Genomic DNA, 13074 nt, shown 5'->3' on the forward strand with positions numbered 1-13074 from the left:
CTTTATAAATTATGCCATTTTCTATTTTAAAGAAATTTTAAGAAATGGTCCAACTAATTAAGAAAAATATATTATAAGTATTTGTAGAAATTCAAGCAAAATCATTTGATAGATTTTGGGGCATATGTTATTTTTCTAATCATCTGAAGTACAACTTTACAACAATTAGTTTCCACACAGAAGATTGACATACAACACTGGATATTCAACATAAAAGAATAAGGTACAAAGATGCTTTTGGAGAATAAATAACGTTTAGAACATAGTCATAAGCAGCAAAAAGCCACCACTTCATTCCTACTGATGACAAGGGTTCGGACTCAGATATAGAGAGTCTTGACACTTTGCCAGCTTTCTTAGATGCAGTAAGGAGGATAGCATAAATTAGACCCAGTATAGCATATTGACAGAATTCAAAAAAATAGCAGAGGCAGGTAGATCTCTGTGAGTTCAAGGCCAGCATGGTCTCTAAAGTAAGTTCCATGCCAGCCAGGGCTCACAGTAAGACCATCTTTAAAATAACAATAATAATAATAATAATAATAATAATAATAATAACAATGGCCAGGCAGTGGTGGCACATGTCTTTAATCTCAGCACTTGGAAGTCAGAGGCAGACGGATCTCTGTGAGTTCAAGGGCAGCCTGGTCTATAGAGTGAGTTCCAAGACAGCCAGGACTGTTTCACAGAGAAACCCTGTCTCAAAATAACAAAGCAAACAAACACAATGAACAAATGAATAAATTTTAAAAAAAACATTAAAAACTGAGAGGGGTAGCACACTCCTTTAATCCCAACACTGGGAGGCAGAGACAGGTGAATTTCTAAGTTTGGGGCTAGCCTGTTCTGCATAGTGAACTCCAGGCCAGCAAAGGCTACATAGTGAGACCCAGTCAAAATAAATAACTAAATAAAGCAAACAAAAAGCTTTCAATCGAAGATTGTTCCTTCAGTTTCCTCACACAAGTCTTGAAGTTTCCTTCTATGCTGTCTGCAATTACTGCATTTGTTGTTAGACAGAACATCATCATGAACCTCAGCTGGCCATATGGTAGACAGTTCCTCCCCAACCACATCTAACAGCATACCTCTATGAAATTCATAAATGCATCTTTCTCTTCTGAACTCAGAGAGTGATTGTGTACAACTATTCACTATGCATTTGAATTTTCTATCCTATTTTAATTTTTAAGAGTTAATTTTAGCTTTATTTAAACTTTCATTTCTCACAGCTTTTTCATCTCAAAAATGTCACCTCATTAAATCCTCAACCACACTGTATTAGTGAAAATTTACATACTTTTAAATATTAATAAGATAATTAACTTTATCTTTTCATTAAAGCCAAAAACATTTTTGTTTTTTGACTATTATAAGGAGGTAATGGGAACTTTATGACATAGGGCATATTGGGAGTTTTCCAGACACTGGAGACATGCATTGGAAGCAGAAAGTCCCTTCTTCTTCTTCATTTTCATTTCCTGGTAAAGAAGTGATGGTTGTGCTCCCCCACACTCTCCACCAAGATGGGCTGCCTCCCTAGAGACCCAAAAGTAAGAGAAAAACCTCCAAAGAATGATTCCAAATAAACCTTTTCTCCCCATAAGTTGTTACAGCATCTGTCACAACAATGGAAAGCTGACTGTCACAGCTAGAAATAAGGTACCATTACTTTTCAGTTACCATACCATTAAAAGTCTTACAAGTGCATTTGTTAATAGACGAAAAGAACTCAGCAAATAAATGTACATATATGGTCAAGAAAATTGGTTCCTTAAAAATATTCTAACCTACAGAAGTTGAGTATATTCTCTGTAATTTTATTTTCATTAATTCTTAAGGAATAATCCAATTTGGGGAAAACTAATTTGAACATCCTTGGTGTGGTGGTTTGACTGTCTGAATGCTTGGGTCACCAGTTGGAACTGCTTGAGAAGGAGTAGAAGATGTGGCCTTGTTGGAGAGGGTGCATCACTAGAGGTGGGCTTTGGAGCATAAAAAGGCCACACCAGACCCAGTCTCTCTCTGTCTCTGTCTCTCTGTGTCTCTCCCTCCTTCCCTCCCTCTCTTTGCCTGCTGACTGGAATATTAAACTCTCAACTACTGCTCCAGTGCCATGCTTGTCTACTTCCCACCATGATGACTATGAACTCTCTGAAACTGTTAGCAAGCCCCCAGTCAAATGCCTTCTTTTATAAGTTGCCTTGGTCACAGTGTCATTTCATAGCAATAGAACCATAACTAAGAAACTAAGTCTTCCCATTTTTTAAACAGGAGAAAAATGTTAGGTGGTAAAAGAAAGCAAATAAATACATATTTCACATCTTTATAAAGTGAAGCAGTACACTGTCCAATCAAATTCTGATTCTGGCTCATAAGCATAGGTTTAGGTAAAAGCTAAACCTTAATGTTAATTATAAACCTGAGTTAATTATAGTCCACAGTAATTCAACAAGAGTAATGTAATTTCAAAAGACCTATCAGAAAAATAGTTTTGAGATCAAAACAAAAGAACTGATTAGCAGACATGACACAAAGTACATGACTATGCCGAGTCTGTTAGCAACAGCCTAAAGTTTTACAAAACCATCATTGTCATAGACTCACTGTCCTTATCTGTGAAAAACAATAACAGATGAAATCATCAATGCAGTATCTACTAAAAATAAGACACCAGAGTTTCACCAATGACTTTAGAATCCTTAAAGCAAACATCATTTCCCAAGATAGTTTTTAGATGTTTCCTTTAATACTACACTTGTACCCTGACCTGGGAGCTGTTTCTAAGCAGAGGGTGAACTGCCTGCCCTATGCTTCTACTTTCTCAACAGTATGTGGTTTTTCTTGTGCCCAAATAATTTGTCCTCAAAGGGCAAGAAGAACCACAGACCCAGAAGCACACAAATCTTGGAATTGCACAGGGACATACTTCGATGACAGCAAACCCACCTAAAACACTTAAAAATATAGTCATCTAAAAGAAATGCTCAACATATTCCAGATATTGTTCCTGATAGGATATATGGCCCCTTGTTGGACTTGGTTACTCAGAACTATAACTGAGTAACCATGGTGAGAAAGAAAGAAACTGGCACTAATTAAATATATGCTGCTATGCTAAACACACCCCCTCTTATCTCTTTTACTGTAGACACATTAGAAGAGGCCTGCAATGATCATTTGAAGAAAGCACATAAAAAATGAATAGCACACTTTCTTGGAATGCATGAGCAGAATATGCTTGCCACACAATCTGGATCTAAGACTGTGTGGTATAACGATTTGGAAGTACACTTACCCAATGCCCTGAGCTATATTTTCTAACTGCCGACACATACAAGATCGAACTTCATATTCCACATCTTGACAGAGTGATTTTACCAGGGGAAGTATTTCTCTTTTAATGCTAAAAAAGACAGGTTTAAAAAACATGTAAATGAATGAACATTTTAGACTAATTTTTCAATGATTTTCAAAATTTCAAATTACCTCATATGAGAGAGAATATTTGGAAGTTTAATATGGAGTATCTGTAGAAATCAGGAAGCTAGAACAGGCAAATAAGATGGGGAGGAAGTGGTCTTGAGGGAAGGGAAGTAGAGTTCATATGATATGAAAATAGAACAGGAGGAATATTGAGAATTCCTCAATTAAAGGTTCCTGAATTAAAGGTTTAAACAGGGATTGAGGCAGGAGAATGGTGGGATAAATAAGGTGGAAGGTGGGTGTGGTGGGATGAATAAGAATGACCCCCATAGGCCCATATATTTGAATGCTTAGTCATCAAGAAGTGGCACTACTTGAAAAGGATTAGGAGGTGTGGCCTTGTTAGAGGAAGTATGTCACTGAGGGATGTGCTTTGTAGTTTCAAAATCTCAAGCCAGGCAAAGTGTGTCTCTCTCATTCTGCTGCCTACAGATCTGGGTGTAGAACTCTCAGCAACTTCTCCAGCAGCGGGTCTTCCTGCTTGTTGCCATGCTCCCTGCCATAATGATAATAGAGTAAACCTCTGAAATTGTCCAATTAAATGCTTTCTTGTATAAGAGTTGCCATGGTCATAGTATCTCTTCACAGCACCAGAACACTGACTAAGACAGTAGGTTACCAAAACTATGGGTATATGGAAAAGCTTTAAGGAAAATCACTGCTTTGTCAGATAATTTTATTTTCTTTTGTTTTTTGTTTTTGTTTTTCAAGACAGAGCATCTCTGTAGCTTTGGAGCCTGTCCTGGAACTAGCCCTTGTAGACCAGGCTGGCCTTGAACTCACAGAGATCCACCTGCCTCTGCCTCCTGAGTGCTGGGATTAAAGGCATGCACCACCATTGCCCAGCTTGTCAGGTAATTTTTAAGGTACAATGTTTTATAAAGGAGTTTGAAAGACAGTGCTCTGTATGGGTATACAATACTTCTTTCCACAGAAGACCTGGGTTATTAAATGAAAATCTTGGTGCTAGATGTGGGATAGCTCCATATTAGTGATACTGTTCTTGGCTTCCCATGTAATAATATATTAAGACCGTAATACTCAAGATACAACATATTTTACTTGTAGGACATAGAGAAATCAAGCCATAACTGACATAAAAACTTCTACCTGCTGGCTAGATTTCATGGTGTCAGAAGGTACAACACAGGTGACCAATGAAGAATAGAATGACCCAGTGGTTGATCTTGATACTGACTCCACGAGACAAGATGTGACTACTGGTGCAAAAGTGGCAAGACTGTTGTAGTTGTAATGAACTACTTTCTGATTGGATTTTAATTCTGTTCTATGGGAAGGGATCCATGCCTATACTATAAATCTGGTCAAAAGTCACAACTAAGAAGGGTATAGGCCTTAGGTGGAAACATACTACAGCTGTTCTTCTAAATGAATAGTTGTCAAACTGCCTCATAAGTATTTATGTTTATACCCATATATTAATGCTGCTCTCAACTAAAAATGATGTTTCTTTTGACGGTAGGAGAAGTAAGCACAGAGATTCACATCTAGTCAAAGTGCTGAGAGTAAGTAGTGCCCACTGAGTGTTCAACCCTAAACTGGACAGCCCTACAAAAACCAGGGAATGCTGAGAAAGAATATAAGAAACAGAAATGGAAAGACATGCTGTGAAAGTCTGTCTTCTTGATATGGCATAGCTGTTGTACTCATGAATTTACAGCAGCTGTGGTTACTGGCATAAGAAAAAGTCAGACAACATTCCAGCATGGATGGGAAAGGGACACATGAGATTCTAGCCATTGCTGAGGAGCTACTGGTAACTAATGACTATAGAAGGGTTGCTTTTCTCCAGGGTAGGGGGATAGGTTGCCCTACATCCATGTGCATGCAGGTAGCACTGATTGATAAGATTATTTTTTAAAAAGAGGACATGAAAGTGGGAAGGGAAGTATCTAGTGGAGCTTAATGGGAGTAAAGGGGGCATTTGGGTTAGATATGTTTTATATATCTATATGAATGTATGTATGTATATGAATGTATATATGTACATATATGACATTGTTAAAGAATAGTATTAAAATATTCTTTAAAATCATAACTGCCTTATTAACCATATACTTTAACACCATGTTTAACACTTTATAATGCATTGCTTTGTTTTGTTTTTTTATTTTTTGAGACAGGGTTTCTTCATAGCTTTGGAGGCTATCCTGGAACTAACTCTTATAGACCAAGCTGGCCTCGAACTCACAGAGATCCACCTGCCTCTGCCTCCTGAGTGCTGGGATTAAAGGCATGCACCATCACCGCCCAGCAAAGATTTATTTTTATTTATTTTTTTTTATGTTTTGTTGTTGTTGTTTTTCAAAACAGTTTCTTTGTAGCTTTGGAGCCTCTCCTGGTACTAGCTCTTGTAGACCAGGCTGGCCTTGAACTCACGAAGATCTGCCTGCCTCTGCCTTCCAAGTGCTGGGATTAAAGACATACCTCCACCACCACCCGGCTATAATGAATTTTTACATAAGTTATTAACCTTGAACACTATCATCAGTTACTTGTAACTTATAACAGTATCTGTCCCAGCAGTTAAATGTCAATAGCTAATTCAAAAGGCTTTAGTAATGTAATGTAATGCAATGCAATGTAATGTCTGGCAACTGTCAGTCAAAATATACTTCTGTTTTGATGTTTACTCTCATGTTATACCTCACAACACATCAAATGTGAACATATGCCATTTGTTATCTAGGTAGAGAGCAGCATGTACACTGTAGGTAGGCTCTGATATGAGATTATTCAAAATAAGGAATTGATAATAGTGATGTAAAAAAACTCTATCTTTATGTCAGGTTTACTTGACATGATTTTGGAAGTCCCAAGATAATGTTATTTTATCTTCACAAGAAAACATGAAATGGGACTGAGGAGACTTGGTCTGAAAATCCATGAAGCTGAGAAGAAATGCTTCCAACAAGTAGATTTCTGTCTGAGAAGTCTACGAAGCTAGAGTGGTTAAGTCTGTGAATAATGTGGAATAATACAAAAGTAACCATTGTTGATACAGTCATTACATATTTAAATAAATTTAATTTGATAAAAGAGACAAAATTACTTATACTTACTTACCTATGGGTATCAAATTTGTTGGTTAGTTTTCCTAAAATTTTACAGCTAACTAAACGCGACTGGACAGTTTGGGAAAGTTGTGCCTTGGAAACAAGTGGATTCAGAATCTAAAAGGAAACAAGTTAGAATAAATGTAGGAAGTATTATACATTCTTGTCACTAACATCAACTTCTTCAAAGAACATTTTCATGTTTTGAACACTTTTAAAGAACATTCATTACAATGAGATACATGGCCATTCTTGACCTGGAGCAGTTTCTTTGTCTTCTTGGCTAAGGTAAGATGTCAAACTATAGAATTAAAACCAAATAGGAGAAAACACTGAAGTCAAGCTCATGGCAAATGCTGCAGTGATCTGAGTGCATACAAAGACAATTTCAAAAACACATTTTCAACAGAGAAAAGCAAATTAGTTACCAGAAACTCTGAATTTTATTTCAGAAGAAGTTTTATATTTATCCTAAAGAATATAGAAAAATCAATTTAGTAAATTCTGTCACATAATAACCAAAGTCTTGTGCTATATTATGCACATACTATGCACTCAAACATTCAATAGCATGACACACTGTAAAGAATTATGATAGTGGTCTACTATCCTAGAACCAACTCTTCATTTTTTAACCTTGCTATTTCTCATCACAAGGAATCTATCAAAGATCACATGCTAAAAATGCTGATCACTCTTGAATAGCAACTGCCTTATTTACATTTATACTGTTCTTCAAAAACACAAAGAACACATCTCAGCACTGTGCTCAGCAGTTCAATATGTGTGATGTCTAGATACTTGCCATCAGGTACACATTTTTATAACTTGTCATTTTAAATAGTATTCTGGTGTTGTGATAGAATAACAAGCTATAATGACAAAGACACAATAAAATCAGTCAGTGGAAGATATGTCAATGAATAACATTTTACCATGGTATGTTTGAAAAGAAATATATACAGCGATAATAGTCAAGATTGCTTGAGGACAGTTTGCTGTCTATTTTTTCTAGTCTGTCATCTTAATTTAAAATAAAACCTTTCAAGAGGGACAGAATGAACTATACTGGAAATTAAAAGGCAAATAACCAACTGGGAATAATTCATATACAAATATGTACAAACATAACAAAAGATGGCAGAGAGATGGTATATGTAAATAGTGCTAAAGAATATGATCAGATAATTTCTAAAGAATAAGTACAACCAAAACAATAAAAAAAAGATACAGAAGTTTTCTAGCTGGGCAGTGGTGGCGTACCTAGCACTGAGGAGGCAGAGGCAGGAGGATCTTTGTGAATAGAGGCTAGCCAGGTCTACAAAGTAAGTTCCAGGTTAGCCAGGACTATTACACAGAGAAACCCTGTCTCAAAAAAGAAAAAATATAACTAATTTGATATATTATATGAAAAAACAGCCAACAGTATAATTTAAATTTTCCAATTAAAATGTAGGTGTGCCCTTAGCCTATCAAATTAAATTGGAACACCATTTTTGTTAATTGATTTTGAGGCACGGTCTCATGTAGCCCAGGATGACCTTGAATTCACAATGCAGTCAAGGAGAACCTTGAACTCCTCATCTTCCTATCTTCACCTTGTGAGCACCAGGATTATAGGTATATGACCCTGTGCCTGGTTCACATGCATGGGGTCATATGCATATGAACTGGGGATCAAACCCAGGCTTTAGTGCACACTAGGCAAGCACTCTACCAACTAAGCCACATCCCCAGTGGAATACTATTTTTAATAAAAACTCAGGGTAACTAAATTTCACATATTTAGTGAAAAGTTTAAGAATCTTAATATCCTCTCACCAGGTAACACTTTTGTGGATGCTACAGTTAAAGAACTACCTAAAGCTCTACCAAGATGTCTTATTTCAATAGCAAAACTTAAAGCTGAAAATAGCTTCCAGCATGTAACAAATAAAATAATGCAACTATGCACAGAAAATAATGCTCAGTGAAAATGGACCACACCCAGATTCAATACAATTACTGACATGACAAGCAGTAACCACGGAGGGGAAAATCTGAAGGATATCTATCAAAAACTTAAAAGCAGCTAACTACAGAAGTATACATTATTTTTATCTCTTACATTTTACAAATTACCTAAATTTTCTGCAATGAGTGTTGTTGCTTTCACAATGGAAAATAATCTTATTATTAAAAAAAATCATAAAGTGACTATTTACAAAAAGAAAAGACATAGTATTACCTCATGCCTCAGGGTTTCTTTTGGTAATAATTCTATTGCAGAGAGAAGCGTTTCCAGCCATGCATTGCTGACACCTAATGGGCACAGACATGCTTGGTTAAAACATCTCAGGTGCAAATGCACTCTCAACTCATCCATTAACAGCTGCAATCATGATTTATTACAAAATATGAGTAATAATTGTTATTGCTATTGTAAGACATTTTCCACAACTTTTGTCTTGACTAACTTTAGAAAATTTTAAAACACTGAAAAATAATTTGAGGGAGATAATTCTAACTCAAGGTTTTCTGTTCTCACTATATGATAACTCCATGAACATAAATGTAAAGGAAAACATCTAAGGAAAGAAAACCCCCGAGAACGTTCTAGTGTGTTCTCTCTCAGGGCATTTCTTAGAGGAACCTCAGCTATTTTCATCAGCCCTATAGATGGCAAATGAACCACAGCCATTTGCCATAAACAAGAGCGTAATTAAGTATACGTGGACCTGACCTGTGTCCCTGTGCTCCAGATGCAGGAGAATGATTTGCAGGAAGGAGTGTGCATAGGTGTGGACTGACATCGATTCTTCCTGTAGAATGGTCAGAAATGACACTGCAGCCGTTAGCTGCATTTCCACGCTTGCAACATGCAGGACTTCCTGTATCATCAGAAAGAATTAGCTATTTACAGAGATGAGAGGTCAGAAGGGTAATATTTAAAAGAGCCAAGGTTGCAGAAAGCCAACAGTCATACTCCACAAATCACTAAATACAACCTTTAGGGATATGCACCTCTTATTACTTAAGGGGACCATATTAATCTGTCCCTAATATTTAATTCATTTGATGATAAATTTCTTAAGAAATCTTAAATGTTTTAAGAATTTGCATAATATAATGCTATTTTGCTTTACTGGATGAAAATGAAAAAGTACATGTAACCCTTTAAAGAACGGAGTAGGTGGCTTTGATGGATTTGAACTTTTACACTGCTAATGTCCATATGCAGATGTCATCCTACTGAACACAATAATGTCAAAGCTCAATCTCATGTATTCTCATTTCCTGTATTTCTGTTTCAAAAATAAGGGCTGGAGAGATAACTCAGTGCCTAAGAGCTTGTACAGCTTTGGTAGAAAACCTGAATTCTATTCCCAGCACCCAAGTCAGGCAGCTCCCAACTGCCTGTGACTCCAGCCCCAAAGATACAATGGATCCTTCTTGTCTCTGCAGGTAACCCCATTCATATGCACATACTTCAACACAGATACATACATGACTACACATAATTAAAAATAGAACAAATCTAAAATAAATAAACTTATACATTCTCATATAAAAGGAAATACTTAAGAATGTACAAATGGCCCGTGTGGTGGCACACACCTTTAATCCCAGCACTTGGGAAGTAGAGGATCTCTGTGAGTTCCAGGCCAACCTGGTCTACAGAGAAAGTTCAGGCCTGCCAGAGCTACACAGTGAGACCCTGTCTCAAAAAAAAAAAAAGTATAAATGTGGCTTCTTTCCCCTTGATAAAACTGATCAGAGAATAAATTGCCATGAAGTAAACAAAATTTAAGGGAGTTTCTTAAATATAAGGATGTTTCTAAACAATAAATTATATTCATAGCCATTTAAAAATGTGAATATGCATATTTAAAACATATACTAAAATATACACTTTTAGTACATCAAAGGCTAAAGAATAACCTAAGGAGCCTTACTAAATATCGAGATAACTGTACTTCTCTAGAAGCCTGTAAGTTTTAGGGATGTATGTATAATATAAAGGCAGAACAGAATTTTTTGCTTAATTATGGAAATTGTGAGAATTTCACTTATACAGCAATTTTATGACTGGCAGAGCAAAATTATCAGAACATCATGATACTTGTCATAAAGTTAAATATTTGTGATCTTGAGAAAACTAACCTTTTTGGTATTATTTCCTTATATAATAAAAGTCAATTACAACATGACCATCATACAAATTTAAGTTATTGAAGCAGCTTTTATTTGTACAATTTACCAAACAACCATTTAAATAATGACCACTGTACATCCAGTATCTTTTTCTACACTACCCTTGAGTTCATAGAAGGAACAGCACCTTGCCCACATCTTCACTGGTCTTGTCCTGAAGCCTACGCTTCCTGTCACCTTCCTCATCTGTTCGACAACTCTGTTTTCACAAGCAGGAAGAGCTTAGGCAGGTTTTCTAGGCAGAGAGAAAGGAGGAGATGAATCTAGGCGTAGGAGAGTCACAAGCTGCAGAGGAAGCAGGACATGCAAAGTAGAGGTAAAAGCCACCGTGTGGCAGCAGGTAGATTGATAGAAATGGGTTAAGTAAGAGAAAGTTAGAAACAAGCCTAAGCTAAGGCCAAGCTTTCATAATTAATAAGTCTCCATGTCATTTGTGAGCTGGTGGCCCAAAGAAAAATCCACCTGGTGCTGCTCCCTATTGTGCCTGTGGTGTTGAGGAGCCAGGATACAGCAGTGCAGGGAATGCTGAAGTGCTTCCATGTTGACTCTACCTCATTTACTCTCAGATCCGGTGTTTTCAAGAATCAAATTCCTAGGCTGACAGAATTTTAATTTCATTCACATTTGTTAAGGACCAGAGTCAGGCTAAGTACTGAGTAGTTGGGAAAAATCAAAGATCTGGTTCTCTGCCTTCAAATGACTACTGCTCTTCTCAGACATTTAGACACTCAAGAAATAGCCAATCACATTCAAGAATTATGCTGAGTGCTAGAGACTTAGCTATCAATCAAGACCAGGAGTGAGCCTTATATTCTACTAATTCTGTTGTTAAAATTGTGATGAGAGCTAAAGATGGGAAGTTCAAGACACCATGACAGCCCTAGCAGATAATAACTGAGGAGTTGAAGAAAGTCTTCCTGAGAAGTAACAGCCTATGTAAAGAGAAAGGAAAACATACACAGAGATTGCAACAGGAGGAGGCAGGAAAGCAAGAAGCATAATAAAGAGAGAAGTCCCAGCATCCAGCACTGGGAAGTGTGGAGAAACATGCTGAAAAAGAAAACTAAAAAAAAAAAACCAATCCATTTGCTTGTAGCAAAGAGGTAAGTTTGCTTTAGCAGTAAATAGGCAGCTCAATTAGGAAAAGCATCAAACCCTTTACACATAAGAAGAAACACAGTGTAGTTCTAAATGCTTTGAAATGTCCTGCCTACTAAGAGTTGAAACAGAATTAGAAGTAGAGAAGCAGCACACCATGAGAGGAAAACAAAGATAGGGTAACCCTGAAAAGCTACTGTGCTTACCAGAGCAAACCATCACAACTGCTGGAACCAGCATTGGCGCAGTTTGGCTGGAGAAAGTGGATACATTCAAGAAGTATTTATAACATAAAATAAACAAGACCACATAAAAGAATAAGTAGTATAAGAACCAAAGTTATCTGGATAATTCTTAAGCCAGGAGAACACTGAAACACTTTGGAAGAGAAGACAATGAAGGAAATCCATATGTTGGGAGAAATGCCATAAGCAGGCCAGCAAGATGGCTCTGACTTCATGGGTAATGATCTGTGCTTGATTCCCCAAAACCCACACAGTAGGAAAGAAACAACTCTTGCCAGTTTTGCGTGTGCATGCACGCAACCCCCCCCCCCACACACACACCAGAAAATCCACCCAAACACACATATAAAAATAAATAAATGTAAAACAACAAAAAGAAATTCTACAAGCTCAATTTAGGTCTGCTGATTGAGGCATAAATAGATACCACAAAAAGAACACAACATATACTGATTTCATACTCTTTTAGTACCCTAGTTAGATTTTTATCAACTTGATACAAGCTAGAGACATCTGGGAAGAAAAACTTCAGTTAATAAAATACCTTCATCAAATTATCTACAGGCAAACTTGATGAATGGTGTGGGAAGGCACAACTCATAGGAGGTGGGGGGGCTCCTCTCAGCAGGTGGCCCTGGTTGGGTCAACAAAGCAGGCTGAGTGAGCCAAAGAAAGCAAGCTAGTGAGCAGGGTTCTTTCATAGCTTCCACTTCAGTTTCCACCTCCAGAGTCCTGCCTAGGCTTCCCCCAATGGACTGAGTCAAGAAATGTAAATCAAATAAACCCTTTCCTCCCCAGGCTGCTTATAGCCACAGTGTTTTATCACAATAATAGAAAACCAAGGTAAGACAGTAAGTGAATTCATATAGATGAATTTAAAGGCACAGATTTATGAGATTTCTCAAAGAGAAAATAGAGATGAAAGTGGGAAACTACAAAATATTTAACTGCAGGTTCTGGAGTATTACAAACAT

At 36.9% G+C, this 13074-nt stretch overlaps 1 protein-coding gene across 3 annotated transcripts in view; it reads right to left on the reverse strand.

Annotated features, from left to right (window-relative positions):
- Window positions 1-13074, reverse strand: part of Ppp4r4 (protein phosphatase 4 regulatory subunit 4) — a 102642-nt gene that overhangs the window by 37907 nt on the left and 51661 nt on the right. For all 3 annotated transcript variants that reach the window (XM_048431185.3, XM_085697873.2, XM_048431189.3), the window contains 4 exons: window positions 9286-9433; window positions 8791-8864; window positions 6574-6680; window positions 3299-3406 (listed from right to left, as the gene is read on the reverse strand). In XM_048431185.3, coding sequence (XP_048287142.3) covers window positions 3299-3406; window positions 6574-6680; window positions 8791-8864; window positions 9286-9433 — 437 coding nt within the window. The remainder of the gene's footprint in view (window positions 1-3298; window positions 3407-6573; window positions 6681-8790; window positions 8865-9285; window positions 9434-13074) is intronic.

Source organism: Myodes glareolus, chromosome 11 (assembly GCF_982192425.1).
Source record: "Myodes glareolus chromosome 11, mMyoGla1.1, whole genome shotgun sequence".
NCBI classification, from domain to species: Eukaryota; Metazoa; Chordata; class Mammalia; order Rodentia; family Cricetidae; genus Myodes; species Myodes glareolus.